The 21,731-nt window shown below is 32.8% G+C and overlaps 1 protein-coding gene and 1 pseudogene across 1 annotated transcript; both read left to right on the top strand.

The window, feature by feature from the left end:
* Positions 1-2,255: 2,255 nt before the first annotated feature.
* LOC129310331 (probable mannitol dehydrogenase) lies at positions 2,256-4,812 on the top strand (annotated as a pseudogene).
* Positions 4,813-18,060: 13,248 nt separating this feature from the next.
* Positions 18,061-19,814, top strand: LOC129312069 (dof zinc finger protein DOF5.7-like). Its single transcript, XM_054954636.1, has one exon. It carries the CDS (start codon positions 18,351-18,353, stop codon positions 19,362-19,364), a length of 1,014 nt encoding a protein of 337 aa, XP_054810611.1. The 5' UTR covers positions 18,061-18,350; the 3' UTR covers positions 19,365-19,814.
* Positions 19,815-21,731: the final 1,917 nt, after the last annotated feature.

Below are 21,731 nucleotides of genomic sequence, written 5' to 3'. Positions count from 1 at the left end.
AAGATCATTATAAAACTCTTCAAATACTTTAGAACGAGTTTTACTCACTGCCTTATTAGTTTTCCTTTTAATCATACTATGTATTTTCCAATTTTTATCATGATTGTACAAATGGATGGCTTTAAAACACTCCTTCTTATAATTGATTTTTTCTTATATACTATTATTCCACTATCAAGGCTCCTTATCTCCTGGACTAAAACCTTTTGATTTTCCTAAAACTTCTTTTACAACCTTCCTTACCTTCACAATTATATCCTCCCATAAGATGCTAGCACTTTCTCGAGACTCCCAAATTCCTTCAGCCAAGAGATTTCTCTTGAAAATTTCTCGCTTTTTATCTTTTATAACTTGTCAATGCTTTAAGTTTTTACTCACAATACACACATTAAAGACAGAGACCCTGTGTTGTATCGTTACAGCATTTCTAAAAATCATCTTACAATTTTTACAAAGTCTTCTATCTACGTTCCTTATCCAAAAAAAAAATAACCCGTGACCTTTAAGCTTCACTTTTATAAATGATGGGATGCCCATCTCTCTTCTTGAAATAAGTATTAGCAATCTTAAAATCATATGCCAAAAAGAAATCAAGAATAGATTATCCTTTATATTTAGCTCCCTGAAACCCAAACCACTATGCACCCTCGCATAATAACCTGCCTGCCTCTCAACATGACTATTAAAGTCTCCTCCAATGAAGATCTTTTTATCACGTGGTATGCTTTGGATCAACCCCTCCAAGTCTTCCCAAAATAATTCTTTAAGACTGTCTCAAATGGACTAACTTCTTTAGCCACACTCATCCAGAATAACATAATAGCTCTTGCTCATTTAACATTATATTCGAGAGTCGATGTAGCGACCCTAATTTACTTGTCACTACACTCGAGCCATGCAGTACATTACTTACAAGCAACAACTTAGCATTAGCACAAAAACGTCTATTGTCTATATCTATGTGAGATTCAACAAAGTTTTACATTGACTGTTGAGAGCTTAACACAACCCTCCTTCTTTACCTGAGCTTGAGACCGGCTATAAAATATAGGCGGAATTAAATTTAAATCCTTTTCTTATTATATTTTTTTATAATTTTAAATTTATTGTAAGTCAATTAAAATTACAGTCATTTCAAGCCTTTTATTCTCTTTGTGTTTTCACTTTTGATGCCTTCATGACTCTTATATTTTTTTTATCCCTCGTTCTCATATCTTATCATCACAAAATAGAGAAGTAAATTCATCACTCTCAATTTTTCATTTTGGTTTTGATTCTCAACTGATATATCCTTTTCATTTAAAATTTTTTAAATTACCCAAATAAAAAGTTTAATTTCATGTATCTTAAATGTGATTTTTGAAATGGAGATTTTAAATATAAAATTTAAATCCAAATCCAACAATCCAAACATTACTTTAAGATTAATAAAATGACAGCGCAAACCGTAAATAAACCACTTTTCAACATAAATCCAGAACACATGCATTTTAAATCTAGTTGATTGGGGATTAAACGCCATCTTCAACATGATAATTTACAGAAGATATGTTACATATCTTCGTTTTTGTTTCTTTGGACATACAGCTTTGAAATAAACGAAGCTGGCTCATTTATTAGTTTTTGTAAAAAGTATCGTAAAATACTTTAGTAATACACTAATACACAATTATCACGAAAGTAAAGCCACGACAATCTTCTCAGTTTATTAATCAATGGACAAGTTTTGGAGAATTTCTTATTTTAAACAAAGCATCCAATCCTGGACGAAGAAGTGAAGACTCGCGCGCGTCTGTGAACTGGTCTAGTCAAGGAGCACTTGGTTTCCGCTGTTCATTAGTCATCCCTAAAAGACGTACGTGGGCCTATCAACTCCCATTACTGGAGTTGTTAAAAATTTTTTCACCTTCGTTAAAGTTATCTGAAAAAATAATTTTAAAATTGTCAATTTGTGAATGACATGAAATTTGTGTTTTAAAAAAATAAAATAAAAAATATCAAAAAAATTTAAAAACATTTTATAAATCTCAATTGAAAAAATTTGCTGTCAATTTATTTATGGTGATGCAGGCTGTGGGAGATTACCATTTACGGATTTAATAACTGAGGTGGTTGTTATCAACCAAAAAAAAAAAAAAAAGTGAGGTGGTTGAATTTTTGAATTCTAGCGGAATTGAACACTCTATAAATACAAACACACAATCACACATATAAAGGCATCCTCAACTCAGCTCTCGTCTCTGCTGATCATAAATCTCCATACACCTTCGAAGCAATATGGCCAACCCTATCTCAGCACAAGAACTGCACAAAACACCTGCCTTTGGGTTAGCTGCTGCAGATTCCTCCGGCATCGTTTCCCCTTTTCACTTCTCCAGAAGGTTTCTTCTTCTTCTTATTCTTCTTAACACACACACACATATAGTTTTCCTCATCTATGTATACTTGCTTCTAATTACTGCAAGTCAACGTCCAGCTAGTTTGTGTATACCCAACCCTCACAGCTATCATTATTTCTTTATATACAGGGCAAATGGTGACGTCGATATCACCTTAAAAATCTTATATTGTGGGATTTGCCAGGGTGATGTTCATTATCTCAGGAACGAATTGGGATACAGCATCTACCCCATGGTCGCCGGGGGACCCCCTCTGAACAGTCTTTATCCTTCAAGTAATAAACCATTTCAATTATGAGTAGGTTCATATATAACTCATGCCAATTAGTATTTCTTCTTTTATGGATGGGTCGACCTTAGGCACGAGATCGTCGGAGAAGTGATAAAGGTGGGCCGTAGCGTCACTAAATTCAAAACTGGTGACATTGCTGGCATGGGTGTGTGGTTCATGTCGATCTTGCTTTAACTGCAATCAAGGCTCGGAAAATTACTGCCCCAAAGCGATTTCCACCTATAACTCCTATGACTATGATGGATCTATAACTCAAGGACCCAGGTGGATACTCTGATATAACTGTGGTTGATGAGCATTTTGCCATCAAAATTCCAAAAGGCTTGCCGCACGACGGTGCAGCACCATGAAGTTCCATGGATTGTGTCAGCCAGTTCAGCATGTTGGTATTGTAGGCTTAGGTTTACTTGGCCACGTGGCTGTCAAGTTTGCCAAGGCTCTGAAGATGAAGGTGACAGTGATAAGTACTTCTCCTGGAAAGAAGAAGGAAGCCTTGGAGAGGTTTAGAGCTGGCGTCTTCTTGCTCAGCAACGACCCACAACAATTGCAGGTAATCATAGTTCGTAACTTTTTATGTAGTTATTATTTCCATGTCGGTCACATTTTTCATAGTTTGTAAATGAATATATACATATATATATATATAGGAGGGGAAGGATACGTTGTACCGAATTATTGATACGGTTGCAGGACCTCATTCTCTTCACCCATTAATTGGCTTGTTGAAGACAGGAGGAAAATTGCCTATAGTCGGTGTATCAAGCACTCCTCCCGAGTTAGCCGCATGCCTTTGATGAGGGGTAAGTTTATTTTCATACATCAGCTTAGTTGATTCCTGTACAATGTGATTCATGAAATATATATATATATATATTGTGTGTATACAGGGAGGAAATGATTGCTGGAAGTGTGGGTGGAGGAACAGGAGAGAGCCAGGAGATGATTGATTTAGAAGCACAATATAACAGCAGATGTTGAAGTGATCCGATGGATTACGTGAACACTGCTTTAGAGCGAGTCGCCAAAAACGACATCAAGTATCGTTTTGTGATTGAAGCGGCCAACACCCTCCATAAGTTCTCTCTTCTTGACCAGAAGGGAGAAATTCCTCTCTAACCAAACGCTTCATCATTTGAAGAAAACCCGATTCCGACAATGAATTTCATTTGATAGGCCGGAAAGGGATAAATATTATATCTATTATATATTTCTTTTTGATTTTACTTATTCTACGGTTGGGGAGGATCAGATGTTTAAACTTCTGCTTTATTCTGTGTTGAGTGTCATTGCATGTTTGTATGGGTTAATATGCAAATCTGCTTCTAAAGTATTTATAAAAATACAATTGATGTCTCTAGTATTTTCAGGAGCAACATTGCCCCTGATGTTTTTAAAATGGTGCAATATTGTCCGAATTAACATAAGAAGGATATCGACTGTTAAAAAATTACTTTTGACCGTCAATTGCTGACCATCAATTGCCTCCACCAGATCGGCGAATTGTAGCTGCCGCAGTACATTCCTCCGATCATGCCGCGTCGAGAAAGCACGACAGAGTGAGTCGGCGAGGATCTCATGCTCGAAATGCATTTTCTCTTCCTTCGCAGGTGCCCAAGATTTCCATTGATGACGTCTGACGCAGATATGAAACAGCAAGCTTCGTTTAGATTGCGAGGAGGTCTGAAGGTCACTGTCGACGTGGTCCGAAGGTTCTGTGGGGTTTGAAGGTTCGAAGGCAATGGCTGCAAATCCGGTAGACATGGTAAATGGCCATCATTGAGGAGAAGGAGAGCGCCAGAGATGTAGAAGGGAAACAAAAGGATACATGAAGATGAGTTGAGAGGATGCAATGTGGATGTCCCCATCAGCATTTCTTGTGAAAATAAATGGTCAACATTTTCAAATCCCTAGAGAGGATAAAATTGCACCATTTTAAAAATATCGGGAGTAATATCGTTTTTATGAAAATATTTAAGGATATCAATTACACCTTCAAAAATATTCCTCACGTAGATTTGCCCATTACTCCTATTTTTATCCATAATCATTACTGCATTTGGTGATGTTATAAATAATGTGGTTGCACGTGCAAATAAAGCTTCCTACGATTTTGTGTCCTTAGATATTTTGTTTCTACGACCCTTTTTCTCAGTACGAGCACAATGGAAGCTGCCTGCGCCGTTATACATGTGCAAAAAAAAAAAAAAATTTACTTTCTTTTAACTAATACATATCATGTTATTTACAACTTATAAACACTATATTTTTTAGACTTTGCTGATTTACAGGGAAATTTATGTAGTTGATGCGTAAAAGCTAAGCAGTGATTCAAAAAATTAAATTTTTGATTTAGAATTAAATTTTATTCAAATAGTGAAATTAAGTTACTATCACCAAAAATCAGAGATTACTAGTCTCGAGTTAGTTGGGTGCTTGCTAGTTATTAAACAACATAATATTCATTGACAACTAAGAATAATAAAATGACTTTGTGATATTTAAGTTGTGCGTTGGAGGATTTTAATATAATTGTACCAACAAAATAAAAACAATCCGAATGGGCAAAATACTGGTACACCGAGTCAAGCTATTTATAGGCACAGTAACGTTGATTTTTTTTTTTCAAGTCAATTGTATTAATGTTGATGATTTATAGATATCTGGTTTTTATTTCATCAGAAAAAATATTTGAGTTTTAATGTAAATTATATATGTAAATTGAATTATTGATGATTATATTAATGTAGATCTTGTTCCAATTGCAAACAACAAGGCTGACAAAACTACTGAGTAATGACCCAAGAGATTAGGCCCATAGAATGGGAAGTTGAATTTTAGTGAACTTCCTACCTCATGGCCCTTTGCCACGTGGGCTCCAGTCCCCATGACACGATGGAGACGGAAACTTCTCAATAAATAAATTTTTGGGAAAAATGAATCATTTCAATCTTTAAATTTTAATTTATAATTTAATATTTATAATTTTAATTCATTTATAATTCATTTATTTGACTCTTGTAATTTAATCTTCATAATTTTAATCATTTAGATATTGATCCTATATTTTAAAAAATAAAATCATAAAAATTAAAAATATTTTAAAATTTTAATATTTGTAAAGATTATAAGGGTTTTGTAATTTAAAATATTACTAATAAATTTTAACATAATTTTAATATTTATAGTTTTATTTTACAAGATATATAAAAAATATTTAAATAACTAAAAATATAAGAATTAAGTTGTAAGAATTAAAATTTTAGAATTGAATTATAATCAAGTTAAAATTTTAAAAATTAAATTACAACAAGTCAAACTTTACTGAATACAACTAAATCATAATTATAAATATTAAATAATTAATTTTCTCAATATTCTTTAATATTGTCTGAAAATTATAAGAGATTTCTCTCAATTTTCTCATCCTCCTCCCCTCCTCCTCCTTTTTTCGGATGAAAAGGGAGGAAACAAAGTGTAAGTTAACCTACACCCTCATTACAAACAATGGGGTCTCTAGCCATAAAAGCAAGCAAATTAAAGTTAAGACCAAGTTTGGCGAGACAGTGAGCAGCATTATTGATCCTTCTGCAAATACAATTTCAACTCCGTCACTAACCCATGATGTGCGTGTTCCTCATTACGGCCACTAGAAATCACATCCACGACCTCAATTGAATCAGTTTCAAGCCAGTTTTAGCCCATGGATACAAGCCCACAGCTCGGCTGTAAGGCTATCTCCCTCCTCCGTTCTGCATGTAAAACCAGTCAAGAAGGCTACTCCATGATGCATCGAGTTATCCCTCGGTCCCTTCGTCAATCTCACCTGAGCTTCTCTCATACTGCTTACCATCACCTGGGCACTTGCCATCAACAGAATCATTTATTATCTTCACTTCCTCCAATGTGAAAAGATTCCTCCGTTTCCGCAATCATTGCTAACTTCCCCTCCTCCTCCTCCTCCTCCTAATTTCTAATCGTTCCATCAACATTATAAATTTAACCTCGTATCAACTATTTTATTTTGTTTTGTTTTTATCGTATTTTTCAATTGTTAATGTTAAATTTTAGCAGTTTGAATTTTAATATTTATATGTTTTTTAATTTAACATTTTAATAATAACTTTGTAGTATATTGTTGATAAAAAAAATAATTTTGTAGGATATTAAATCTTATTCCTCTAAATCTTGATTCAATAACCTTTTTTTTTTTTTTTGCCCCTGAATCTTGACTCGACAACTAGAAAAGGGATAAAAAGGAAGATGACGGCATGAAAGATGAGAGAATCCTCCCCCACTAATCTATGGCAAAAAAGTTGAAAATGTCACTAATTAAAAGGAGCCATATTCTTCTTAATCAAAAATATTTTACTTAATTGTCTGAATAAAAACATATCTATATCATTTATTCAAAAAACAAGAACATATCTTTATCATCTTTACCTAGAAAAACTATCACATTCTTCATTGTATAACTTCCCCTTGTTTTGCCCATATTGTATCTTCAACTCTAGCCCTGGATTCCTGTATCGATCCAACTTCTTCCCAAATAATACAAGTAGACCCATAACAAAAAAAATCACGTAAGATTATCGGAAATATGTTTTTTTAACTATTATCAGAATAATTTTATTAAAAATAATAATAACAATATTATTAAGACAAATAAGAATACCATTAGATCAATGTGGAAATCATTGTCCATAATAGACGAGGGAGCAAGGGAGAGAATATCAGAATACAAGAGCCGCAAGTGCTATAGAATATTTTTAATTAAATCTCACTCTTTAATAAAGTAGTTATTTATGTTTAAAACTAATCATATCTTTTTATATTTATTTTATTAAACACTCTACAATAAATATAAAATTATTAATATTTTTAAAAAGAAGGTAATGATTACACAGTAAAAAACTAAAAATACCTTACATTTTTTAAAATTTAACTTCTCAAAAAATTTTATATTTTTAAACAGAAGGGGTACCTTTTTTCTCCTTAAATTATAAAATAATTTGACAAAACATCATATATACCAATAAAATATAATATGATATTTTAAAAAATTATTTTTATAATAAAATTATAAATTTTTAAAAATATTCTCACACACTTAATCATTATATTATAATATTATTTTAATTTTTTTAGATAATATTAAAAATATCAATAAAATTTGAATTTTTTTAAATTATGTTATATTTTAAAATAATTTTTTTAAAAATTATTTTTATAATTTAAAACAAGAGAAATATAATTAATGATAATTTAAAAAAATAATAAAAACATTAATTTTATATTTATAGCGCGTGAAAGCGTATATATAGCTGAAGACTGATATTGTCATGATTTTGATGTCAGAGAATTAGGCTACAGGCCTGCATGAGGCAGAGAGCGCACCAGGGCATGAAACTAGGCTGGGCCTTGAATGGGCTAGCGAGCTACTTGCCCGTACCAAATTAAATTAAATTTTAACTATTCCTACAGGGAAAACACTGTTCAACCAAAACAAATCTTAAAGCGGATTAAATTACCCAATTTTTCTTGTGATATGTACAGGGTTTCAACTTCGAATGTTCACGTTATTTATGATTTTGATATATAAATAATCATTTTATATGGATCAATTAAGATTCATAAATATGTTTGATATTTGGCATGGTGGTTGTCTGTTTAACGTTGTTAACTCAGAGAACGTAAAAATAGGAAATTTTAAATCAAAGCAAGGGTTATATAATAAGTGGCTCTTCCTCATATTTTAAGAAAGAACATTAAAAAATATACTTATTTCTTATAAAGAAGTCTGGGGGAAATATAAAAGGTGTATTTCCTCTTACTTTACACTAGTTATATTTTATGTTTATAACAGAAAATGAGGTTTTAATTATATATTTAATTTTGAAGGTAAACAAAATAAATGCTTAACTTAATTTAATTTTATCATACGGTGGTTATGCTCCTGTCATGATTCGAATTTCAGAGATTCTGTTTACTTCTTGCCAAGTAATTTATTGATTGCGGAGTTTCACGGAGAGATCAGTTAGTCATCAAAGGGAAGTCCGAATGTGGAGCATTTGAATCTATTTTTATTTTATTATTTTAAAGGTTAATATTTTATAAAAAATAATAAAAATAAATATTTATTTTATTTTTTATTTTTAAAATAATAATTTCAGAACATTTAAAAGTTTTTTTATTTTTTTATTTTTATAAAAATATTTTATTTTTTATTTTTAAAATATTTTTTAAAAACACGTTACTAAACATATTTTTTATTTTTTTATTTTGAAAAACTGTTTTCATAATATATTATCAAATAGACCTTATAACTCTATATGCTCTCAGCTATAATTTTTTTTAAGTGATTGCTCAAGGAGAAAAAAATATATTATTATTTTCAGTCTTAATTCTTATTTGAGAGAAATGGAATATTATTATAAATTCAAGTATTTTCATTATTACTAAAAGATGATAATTTAACTTCAAAAGTTGAAAAATTTCAGCACTACTGAGGCAGCGCTTGGGGAAAAATTGTTTGGGGTGAAATAAAGCAGTGTACGGTGAATTCAATTTGGGAAAATCACAACCAAAAAGCTCTGAAGCCTGGTTTGCAGAGAAGGATCACAAGATTTTAAAATTGTTTTGAAAGATCAAAGGATAAAAATGTAATTAAAATTTAATATAAAAAGATAAAACTATTCCTCATTTAGATGTATATTGCAAATTTTCTTTTCACATTCCAAGCCAAATATTTATCATTCACAAATGATTATTTATTAAGTTATTAATGAAATTTATTAAAAAATCTAACATGCACTTGTTTTTATTGTCAAAAGTTTATATATATGTCAAAAGCTCATGCAAATTTATTATTTTACTAAAACTAGCTTTTTATGAAAATCATGCCTATTGTATTAAAGGAATTTAAATTATGCTTGCCATTTGTAATCGTTCCAGTAATGAGCATCATACTTATTGACTGCAAACAAATTAAATAAATTCAACATTTATTCCTTCACTGTGAAACATGATGTCTAGGAAATAATCAATAATTCAGGTGAAACTTGAATTCATTTGAAAAATATTAGGGTCGAATTTAGTTATATAAACTTTTTTAAGAGGATAAAATACTTTAAGTTCGATCTAAATAAGTTGGGCCCCAATCGAGCTCAACTTGAATAAGTCCGACTGTTAAAATTTTCAGCTCTATATATATGAAGAGTTGATAATTTTAGTCAAGCTCAATAAGTTAGTTCGAACCTGGCCGACAAAAGTTATGCCTGGCTTAGACTTTTTATAAAAGATAAGATATTTTAAGTACGATCCGAACAAGCTCGGCCTGAATTAAGCTCTACTCGAATAAGTTTGAATTACTAGCTCTACTGAGAAAGGAAATGCCAATGCAAAAGTATTGAATAATGACTTCACATACAAAATTTACAAAACATAAAAGTTTATATGTCCAAAGCTTTGAACTTGTTATTTTATTAAATTTCACTAATCAAGTTATCAAAAAAAAATTTCAAAGTTAGTAACAAAATTTATTATTTCATGAATGATTACTTATTAAATTACTAACATTAATTTGTTAAAGTATTTTAATTTCTACTAGTTTTTGTAAATGTTTACTTTTTTATTACTGAAAGTTTACTTGTTAAAAATTTATGTGAACTTGTTAGTTTATTAAAATTTATTTGTCAAATTATTTTAGCAAATATTTATAAAAACAGGTGGAAATTAAATGTTTTTAATAAGTCTCAATTAGCTAGTAATTTAATAAGTAACCATTTGTGAAATAATATATCTTGTTACTAGCTTTAATTTTTTTTTGATAATTTAACAAATAAATTTTTGTAAAATAAAAAATTCACATAAAACTTTTGACAAGTGAACTTTTGATGATAAAAATAAATAAATATTTATAAAAATTAGTGTACATGATTTTTTTTAATGAGTTCTCACTAGTAATTTAAAAAGTACTAATTCATGAAATGATAAGTCTCGTGACTAACTTTATTTTTTTTTATAATTTAACAAGTAAATTTTAGTAAAACAACAAGTTCACCCTTACATAATTAAACTTTTAACATGTAAAATTTTAATAATTAAAACAAGTGAATATTTATAAAAATCAGTATACATTAAATTTTTTAACAAGTCTCATTAATAATTTAATAAATAATTATTTGTGAAATGACTAGTATTTGACTTGGAATGTGAAAAGAAAGTTTATAACATACATTCATACATACATATATACATATAAAAGGTTTGCATTATTGCATTCTAAAAAGCATTGTTAATTTAGTAACTAGTAATCTTTTTGGCACGTTAAAAAGTCATGGGTTCAAACCCTTCTTGCCACCTTAAAAAAAATAATAATAATTTGGCACCTCTGCCTAGCAAGTAACGGTGGAGGAATCTTTTTAAAAAATAAATGAAGGGTAATTTTATTTTTTCACATTAAATTTTAGTTACATCTTAACCCCTTGATCTTGCAGGGCGATTTTCAAATTTTTTAGTCCTTTTCTGGATATAAAATACTTCAAAGATCCTTGATTGTGATTTTTTTCATTCAATTTTGATGATGTTGGAACTTCAGTTAATCTCAGCCATGGTTTTTAAAGAGTCAAAATGTGATGTTTTTATTGGTTCGAGTAAAGGGAGCGAAGGAAAGAAAACCAAATCACCGTTTCGCACGTCCATGACTTTTATGCGAAGTACTATCATTAGTTAAATACTCCTCTAATTTTTTTTATAAAATATAGAGAAAAATTTTTTTTTATCTTATTTATAAAGCATTTATTAATTTTTAATATTTTTCTTTATATTTTTGTTCATATTAAATGCTTTGAATGAAAATATTAATAATAAAATTTAAGAACATTTATTAAGGGTGAATGTGAAAACTTGTTCAATTTTAAAATAAAGTTAATGAAATTTAAATTTTTTTATTTTTAATAAAATATATTGAAAGTAACTTATAAATAAAATTAGAGAGAATATGCATGTAATGAAAACATGCTAGTTATACACTATGTTAACTTTAAAGTAATGTTAGTTTTATATCCTCTTACCAAGTTATCATGCATCAAGGCAAAAAGAGTTAAAAGTAAAGAAATTTACTCGTAGTCTTATAAATATCTAAAAATTAACAAAAAAAATTTAAAATTAGAAAAATATAGGTCCTATTTAATTACTAAAAGGGAATGAAATAAATTAAAAAAATTAATACAAAAATAAATTAAATTACATTTTCTCCTCATGATAAATATGATTAAACTTATTAATATATGTTAAAAATATAAGAATCATCACTATCCTCTAAAAATTTTATAAATTATGATTCTCAATTTTATAAATAAAATTACTTATTCTCTTTATAAATACAGTTCATCATTTTTTTTATCACCTCATTTTTATTTTTATTTTTTTAATCAGTTTCATTTCATTTCATTTCTTTTTTATAACCCAACGGCACCATAGTTCCAACGCATTTGACTGAAATCCATTAACATCACAACTCTAAAAAAAAAAAAGGAACTTTGAATTTGACCCCCATACACGGGGGCATGGGAAGTCCAGTTTTTGTGATTACAGGAATGACCGTTATATCTTAAATTTGGAAGCGAACCATAAAATTATAAAGGAAGGAACATGAGAATGTTGGTAGATTATTAGAGAGAGAGATGGGGGAGAAGCGTAAAAGAGGAGGCGTACAGAGAGACAGAGGGCTCAGCTTCATCAGGTCGAAGACCATCAGATCAGTCCCTCTACTGTCTCTGTCTCTGTCCTCCTCCTCGTCCTTCATGCTGCTGCTCATGCCTCCCTCCCTATCTCTCCATCCATCTCTCATCTTCTCCATTCTTAATTCACTCCCTTTCTTAACACTCATCTCCCATTTATTCATCATATCCATTCTTCTTCTTCTTCTTCCTCTTCTTCCTCTTCTTTAATACTATTAATTCTTTTAATTAACTCTTTCCACTCATTCTGGGGCATGCAGTCACCTGCCTTCACTCATGAAAGTGACTCTTCATTCGACCCCCTCCATCGATCCTCGTTGCTTCACGTACGACTCAAATCACAATACTAGCCTGTTGTTAACAGAATTTGATTGCCTTGCCATGTAAACAGAATCAAATTTGCACCACCAAATTTTTTTTTACGCGGTTATTTACTTATTTTACTTTACTTTCTATTTCTTATTCTTTTTTTTTTGATACTTTTCTATTTCTTATTCTAAATTCTAAGTCAACCCTGATCTGCATGCCTACAAGAATATGGAAAATAATTACAAAAAGCTGCTCCAATAAGTTTTATATTGACCTCTTCGTTCAGGACTTCGTTTCATCTCAACAGAATTGCTATAAATATTGTGTTCACTAATCCTCCTTTAATTATGTTAACTTCATAACATGTATATGCTTACCATCTATTCATGGATTTAAATCCTCTAAAATTAAGCATAATAAATTTGTGCGAAGCTTGCCCTTGTTTAAAATAAAAAAGAGAATATTTTACATTTTAAGAAACTGCACTGCTAAAATTAAAAAGGATGGTATTATCAATGCAAGGGAGATAAGATTTAAGAAACAGTAGGTCATGAGTAATTAACATGAATGGATTGAAAATAATACGTAGAGGATACAGCAGGAGGTAGTGAAAGGTATGTTATAATAATAATATTATTAAAAAAAAAAACAGATGAAAGAAGAACATGGGAGCATTAAATTAGAGGGAGCATTAATAGCGAGGAGCATAATGGAAGTGGTCAGTTGGTCGAGTGGTTGGCTAACATGTCGTCGGCTCATATTCATGGGTGCCTTCATTGCTCCTTCCATTCGTTGCCTCAAATCCAAGCCTCCCTGCCTCTGCTCCCTCCCCGTACTTCTGAGCCCTACTGTCCAGTGTCCACCCTTTCTTCTTCTTTCTTTTTATTCTGTTAACCAAATAATCAATTTACCCACTGGATCCGTGTTATACACGCACCCAAGTTGTTGGATATGTCCCCGTCTCTTCATATGGCATGTTCAACTCAATTTCTCTTCATAGCACTTTTTTTAAAATCCAACATTTTCCCAAAATTATTCTTCTCTTTTATTCTGTTTCTTTATATTTCATACCAGTTCAATGTTTTCTCATCTTTTAATTTTTTTTTTTAAGCTTCTATCTCTACCTATAATGTAAAGCCAAAAGAGAACGGTCATGCTAGACCATGGACAGTTAATGTAAAACTTTGTAGGATTTCATATGGATATGAATAATTTGTTAAGCTTCCAACCATCTTTGTTGGGGGGACATATAGCTGCGGTGCAATAGAGGACCTTTTTTTCAAAAAAAAAAAAGGGCAAATGAGATTACAAATAATTAAAATGGGGATAATGATAGTCAAGTTTCAAAAGTTTCAATTAACGATAGTTATGTTCTCAATAATTTTTTTTAAAAAATAAGTTGCTAATTAATATCAATTTAGACAATTATATATTTAAATGTTTCAAATAATGTAACTCTTAAATTGTATACGAGATTCTTTTTGTAACTATATATTACGTTTAAATTGATATAGTATATATTTTATTTTTTTAAAATTTTGTCCAGAATAAGACTTCAGCCTAACCCAAAATCTAGTCTTTTTTATCAAAAGGATTAAGCTAAGCAACCTGTGATCCGATCTAGTCCTAGAATAGAAGTTGAATAGGATTGAACTGATCCAATGGGACTAGGAGGCTAGTCATAGTTTTATCCAATGTCTCACTTTATTATTATTTTTTTGGTCCTCTATGAGAGGCAGCAAATTATTTGATCTAGTAAATTCAATTAAGATAATAAAATTAATTGTAGTTATATAAAATTTATCACAACACCAAGTATAAATCCATAACACTCTCTAACAACAACAAAAAGTATTTCAGTTATAGCACAAGAGATTCAAAGTGAACAACCTCCAAACAAATTTCACTAATAAAAGGAGAAGATTGATGAGATTGGTTAGAAATTTTACTCAATATCCATAGCTTCACAAGTATAAAATATAAAAAATTATTAATTATTATTATAAATTAACTTATTATTGTAATAATTAATAAATTAATTATACTCATATTGAATAAATTTATAGGACTAGATCGACCAAGTAGTCCAGATGTACGGTCTCTTGTCTAATCCAATATAAAGATTTTGATCTTTTGATCTTGAAAGATTAGCTTTTAATTTATTTGAATCAAAGTGAACTGAATTGTCTCAAATTAAATTGAGTTAGACTAGATCAAAGAACTTTTGCACAGCCCTAATAATAACAGTCCGGAGATGTCATCATGTCAATAATTCAACAAGAACAAGATTTAATAATGCAATCTTTGATAGATAAAAAATATTTTATGGAAAGGAAATGTGAAAGTCACTTATTCTATTTAATTTCTAGGTATATTTCTTATTTCCGTTTTAAAAAAATACTTTTTGTGCAACAAGCATTGTCCAATAGATTTTTTTGGGACCGAACATTTAAAAGCAGGAACCAAAATTGAAAAACCTTGTGTGTGGGTGTGTGTGTGTGTGTGTGTGTGTGTTAAAAACTTTTGAAATTAAAATCCAAATAAAAGATGTAACTCGAGTAGTTCTGCAACAAACAAATTAAACCCTATGGATTAACTAAGGTTTGCTTACCTCCTTAGAATAAGGAAAAAAATTGCGGAAAGTCCCTTGCCCAGTTACGTTACGATACAACTGGCTCGCCATGGGGAGGTTGAAGAAGATCAGAAGTAACCGATAAAAGTTGTTCCACAGAGAGAGAGAGAGAGAGAGAGAGAGAGAGAGAGAGACGTGGTAGCCCGTGAGATGTAACGTTGAATAGCAAACCTCTGTGTTATGTAATGTTTGTATGGTTGTGGTTTAGTGTTCGGTCTCACGGGAATCCCCAGCCTCCCCACTCTCACGTGTTCCTTCCCTCCTCTCTTGTTTTCAGCCCCGGATCCTGCAATTTTACGGCGCTCCCACGTTTCTCCTCGACCATTCACCCACCCTTGGTCGGTGCTCCATTCAGATCCCATTCCCTAATAACGTTTAATTATAACTAATACTTGCTTGTTTAGGAATCGCCCCTAAAAATATGGCCTTTCTCTCTCTGGGTATATTGTTTTCGCTTCTGCATTGCATATCTTGATATCATGCACAGTAGTCCCTCCCAGTAAATCTCTTTTTCCGATCTTACCCGTTATCCAAGTCACTACCAGACAAACAATGTGTAAATAGCTCATCATGACCGTTAAAGTGCCTCCTGTTATGAAATGAGGTACGTATACATACATACATACATACATATATATATATATATATATATTATAGCCTCGCAGTTTTGAGGGGTCTTCACCATATTGTACTTTCTTCTATATTGTCAGACTCAAATATAGACACCGAGGTCAGGAAGAACGAAGGCAGATTGAAAAATGAGGTAGAAAAGGAGTTATTTTTCGGATACGTGTTAGGTTAGGTCAAATTATCTGATCTCTCTCGAGACCGCCCCAACTGTATTATGCTAACTTGCATGAATGATTGACTACTTAACGAACTTATTATTATAATAACCTTTCTGTGCATGCGAAGGACCTGTACGATGCTTCTCAAAATGATGCTTCAATTAACTTGGTGGCAAGGTTAAAAAAAAAAAAACGGTCTGAGATAGATAGGGGCCATACATGGCCATAATAATGGAGCGCATCAGCGCCCAAAAGAAACCACCAGCAGTTCACTGCAATGAACTAAAAGTTAATGATACCAATAATAAGCTGGCACATTAGATATATGATAGAAGGAATAATATAATATATATATATATATAACACGTGAGAGATTATATATACATGGGGTGTTCGAAATGAAAATATATAGACACACACACAAGAAAGTAAAGGTGTGAAGTACATGTAAAATATATAGAGAAATCTATGTGGTGCTGTTAAGCATTGGATTCAAAAGGGACGTATCAAGGAAAGAAAGAGACAAGGTGTTGGCAGTGACAGAGGGAGTGAGCAGCCAGTGCTGTGTGTTGTTCCCTTTACTGACTCACATCTTCTCTCACTAAGCTCTCTGGGCCTACAAACTATACGTACTATCCTCTCTATCATTTCTTGCTCTCCTTCCTCTGCTTGCAGCCTATATTCTTTTGCTATGTGTATGTGTGCCGTGCCATTTAGGGGAGATACATACGCAGCCTTGCATCTATCCTTGCATATTACTCTATTACCTCCTCTACTGTACTTCACCTGTTATTATACAGCAAAATACAAATGGAGGGTCAGCAAGCTCTGAACCTGGCTTTAATTTTTACACATTTAAACTTTTAAGTGATTCCGATCTTGATGTTATATGATTTTTTCTCACATTTCACAGACCATTGCAAAACCTTCTCTTATTGTTTATTTTTTACAGTAAATTAATTAATTTTCCATAACTTGCATTGACGTTTGACTTTAATTTAAATTTTTGTTGTTGTTGTTAATGATGATAATCAAAATATACAGTTTAAAAGGTAATATTAAGCTGATAAGCAAATGAGATTTTAATTTCATTTTCTAAATTATCCCACATTCAATACAATCGATTGGTTTGTATATATCCAGAATGTGTCGTTGGGTTTCAAACGGAAGGAAGTTGTTTTTAATCCATAAATTTTAAACTTGAGATTTTTTAAGTAATTCAATTTGAGAGAAAGTAAATTAAAAAAATTTATGTAAAATGAAAGATAAGTATTAATAAATGAATTGATAGTATTTTCAAAAGAATCACAGTTTAGGCGCACAACTTTATGAAATATAAATAAATTATGTTGTATATTATGATCAATATAATCATAAAAAAATTGACAATTGATTAAAGCTCTGCTGATTTGATAAGCTGGCATATATGGTGAAGCCTCACTTTTTATTTATTTATTTTCTTTTTGAGCGGGGGGAGGGTTTGAGAGAAAAAATACCAGTTGGAGCTAGGCGAGAATTTCCTATTTATATACAGACATAAGTGTCAACATCCACGAAATTACATAGACTTATAAGGGGAAAAAACAAAGGCCTGCACGGTGACGAAAAAGTTTGTTGAACATGCTTCAGCTGAGAAAAGAAAGATGGGATTCCTAATTACGTAATCTAATATTCATCGCAGTTCAACAGCAGTACATGACTTAATTATAATTGTCCTTCATCAAACTCCAATACTCATCTCCCATCATTATCAACCCCATTTTTTTTTTTTTTACTTTTGCTCTCTGTCTAATAGTTTTGTTGTAGTAGTAGCCGTGGATGGATCTAGATTCTTATTCTGCCATCACAGTTTTTGGATCGCTTGCTTTTCTTGGTCCATCATCTTCTCTCTCTAGTCTTATATAAAACCTACTCCTCTGTCTTTCTCTTTCAACACTTCCATACAGCTTTCTTTATCCCACTAGATCTGAAAAGACCTGGAACCCCCACTTCTTCTGTATCATCTTCCATCGTTCTCAATCACCCTCCTTGATGAACCTCACAGGCACTCTTCTTGACTAGACCGTCCCTTCCCTCTTTCATGCATGAAATCATTCAATTCATGAGTATCTTTGCCTCTGCGAAAGGAAACTGATATACCCCATTAGGCTTCCCTTTCCCTTCTCTCTCTCTCTCTCTCTCTTTCTGTCTATGATGTCAAAGGAAGAAAATAATCCTCCTTCGAAGCCAGAAGCAGCCAAAGAAGATGGCAGCCAGAGCTCCGGCGGCAGGAAAAACGCCTCCTCTAGGCCACCAGAACAAGCCCTGAAGTGTCCAAGGTGTGACTCGCCCAACACCAAATTCTGTTACTACAACAATTACAGTCTGACGCAGCCAAGGCATTTCTGCAAGACGTGCCGTAGGTACTGGACGAAGGGTGGAGCCCTGCGCAACGTTCCGATTGGTGGCGGCTGCAGGAAGAACAAGAAGGTGAAGTCTTCGTCTTCAAGGCTCCCCGGCGACCCCAAGGACGCCGGATTCCCGGGGGAGCTTGGTGGCTTCAAGTTTTTCCATGGGCTTTCACCCTCACTGGATTTTCATCTTGGAGGATCCTTATTACCCTTCCCTAAACTTAACCATCTTCATCCTCCAGCCATATATAACCAGGTCTCTTCCTTCGGGGATGTTCAAGCAGCCACCTTTGATCCGTCCGGAAGCTCAAATTCTATGATGAATTTCAATTACCCATCTCCAGGAGGAGGATTCAGCAGCGTAATTCAGGGTATGAGCTCTATGAACGTTAACAGCAGCCTTGCTTCTTCAATTGAATCATTGAGTTCGGTTAATCAAGACTTGCACTGGAAGCTACAGCAGCAGAGGTTGGCGGTGCTGTTTGGCGGTGATGATAATGGCCAGAAAGACGATGGTGTTTCGGCGGTTACTCTTGAGAACCAAATCCAGAGACCACAACCAATTTTGTTTCAGAATCTTGAGATTTCAAAGCCGGAGATCAATTGCGTTGCTGCTGGTAATTCCAGAAAAGAAGGCCCAGCTTCTGGTGATCCGCCTACAGAGTGGTTCTTTGGGAATTCTTTTGCTTCTGTGACTCCAACGCCTGCAAGTACCAGTAGTGGTGGGAATAATGGCCATGATAATGCAACCAATAACTGGGGTTCCGTTCATGCTTGGGGTGACGTGCAGCAGCAATATAATGCTTTGCCCTAGCTAGCTAGAGGAGGTAGGAAGAAATAGCCAAAATTATTTCTCTTATAATTATCAAAAAAAAGTAGTCCTTTCAGTTTGAGGAATATGCTAGTATATTTAGTCTTCGCTCTTTCATGTTGGTTCAAGTGAACATATATATGTAGCAGGTGGTTTTCTCATGAACTTCAGCTAGCTAGATGTTAATCGATTGCGTAAATTCTCAATGTTGAACATGGCTCCTTCAAATCAATGAATGTATGCGACGAGGTAACTGTAGAAAATGGGTTGACTTCAAATTGTTTATAAATGTTCATGAGTCAGGATCTGATCATCACTGGGGCAATTTTATTTTGTCTGTATTCTCGACTGCAATCAATCTCAGGCTCCATTACTGGTAGTAAGTCGTAAGTTGAAAGGGATTGGTGGAAATCTTGGCCATCTCTTTCATTGTATCATCGGGATCTGCGAGGGGGCGATTTCAGGAGAATTGTTATTTGGAATGAGAAACTTTTTCAACGCCCATATCTTTGATTTGTTTTATGTTCAGTTGATATCTGGAAGTCATAGATACATAGACGCTAGTGTTATCAGACTCAACATGTCGCTCTGTGATCTATCAGAACACTGAGCATCAGGCTCTTGAGGTACTGATCGATGCAATACACAAAACACACACCACTGGGCGTAGCTTTTGCTGTTCGGCCTCTCCTTAGCCCTGCATGATTAAGGCCTAGCAGCCCTACATCATAGACCCTCTCTTCTCTCTCTGTGTGATGGTAATGCTATAAGGCTCTTCGTAATAATTAGTTGCAGTGAGGTGTGATTTGGTGGTGTCTGAAAAAGTGGTGGTTTGAAAGTGAATTGAATGAGACACTGTCATCACTTGAATGAGGGAGAGTGACATGGCATCTAAAGCTTGCTTAGGGTTCGATTTTTGTGTAGCCAAAAATATGTTACGTTTAGCTTTTTAAAGTGTTGGAGAGTGAGCCCTTACATCCGTGCTAATTTCCCACTGAGAATCATCGACTCTCATGGCATTTCTGCGAAGTGTACAGTGAGAGAGAGAGAGAGAGAGGAAAGCTGGAGGCTTTGCTTTTCCTTGCTTGCTTTGCTTTGGCCATCTTTATATTGTCCTTCACTTTCACTATTTGTAAGAAAGACACTGACCCCACAATCATGAAATGATTAGCATTAAACTCATGCTTGATTTGTCTCGCATAAACAAAGAACGAAATATTTATGTGTAGGCAATGAGTAGTATGTTTAATTTTTTTGCATGTAAAAAAAGGAAAACATTTAAATTTGCAATCTTACGTAATGTATACTTAATTTATCTCATTAATTATTATATATATACCAAAGTAATGTAAAAAGCTTTGTTTCAATAATCACTAACACATTCTACAAAGCAACAAAAATCTGCGAGGCTGCAGTTCTTTTCCTCTATCCATATGTTATGTTATAAATACCAGCCCTGTTTGGTTCGCAATTAATCAAGTAGAACATTAAGGGCCAACTTTATTTCCTTACACTATGCCTCATCAAAACAAGCTTTTTAGGAGCTCTGCCTTTACCGCTCTAAAAAACTTTGTAGATTAAGCAACATTTTCTCCTTTCCTTCTCTTCTTTCTGTACGTGCAAAACACTGATCCTTTTCTCATAATGAAAAGCTCTGAGAGCGCTTTCCATGTAAAATATTACGTACTTAAAACGTGTGAGTATATTAGATAAAGTAACTTCTGTCCAAGGATAAAGTTGATCAGTTTTTTTCTCTGAGTTTCTGAGAGGCTGTGTATATAGGGAGAACAGGCTTAAGATACAAGTTATAATATTGAGAGGTATATACGAAGAAGATCGATGAGGATGCGGGATGAACGTGAAAGAGTGTGAAAGGGAAACTTAATTGTCTTTTAGTTGAAGGTGGGGTGGGGTGGGGTGTTGTTGGCGTCAAACTGTCATTTTGCGGCTAACACAGCGAGAAGCTCATGACATTCTGAGACTCTCTCGATTCTCTACTTCTCATTATTCCCTTCTTACCCTGCACCGAAACGTCCGGACCCACCAGCCACCATCTTCTTCGCCACTCGATAGCTCCCTCCACTATCATCTCTAGTAATGATGTGTGTGAAACAATACCATATTCATAAAGCCCCTAATTTCAAACGTTCATCATCATCTGATAATATTTTATGCATGGAGTTTCAGTGTTCTCTATAAGTAAAGAACATAGATTGTTAATTATTCATGTCCCATTCATTTTTGTTTTTAATTTATGATAACCGATGCAATTCATGAAGCTCATCGCATTTAGTGGATAAAATTTTTGTTGTGATTATTAATAACCTATCTCTCATCTATTGGTCCCATTTCTAAAGTTAAATGTGATTA

This window comes from Prosopis cineraria, unplaced genomic scaffold (assembly GCF_029017545.1).
Source record: "Prosopis cineraria cultivar Desert tree isolate PC_DT_omini unplaced genomic scaffold, ASM2901754v1 PC5, whole genome shotgun sequence".
Lineage (NCBI taxonomy): Eukaryota > Viridiplantae > Streptophyta > Magnoliopsida > Fabales > Fabaceae > Prosopis > Prosopis cineraria.
The sequence above is the reverse complement of the archived record's forward strand: the minus strand, read 5'-3'. Positions and strand labels throughout refer to the sequence as shown.

Excerpts from the sequence above, each read along its gene's own strand:
- LOC129312069 (XM_054954636.1), top strand. The coding sequence starts at position 18,351 with ATGATGTCAAAGGAAGAAAATAATCCTCCTTCGAAGCCAGAAGCAGCC.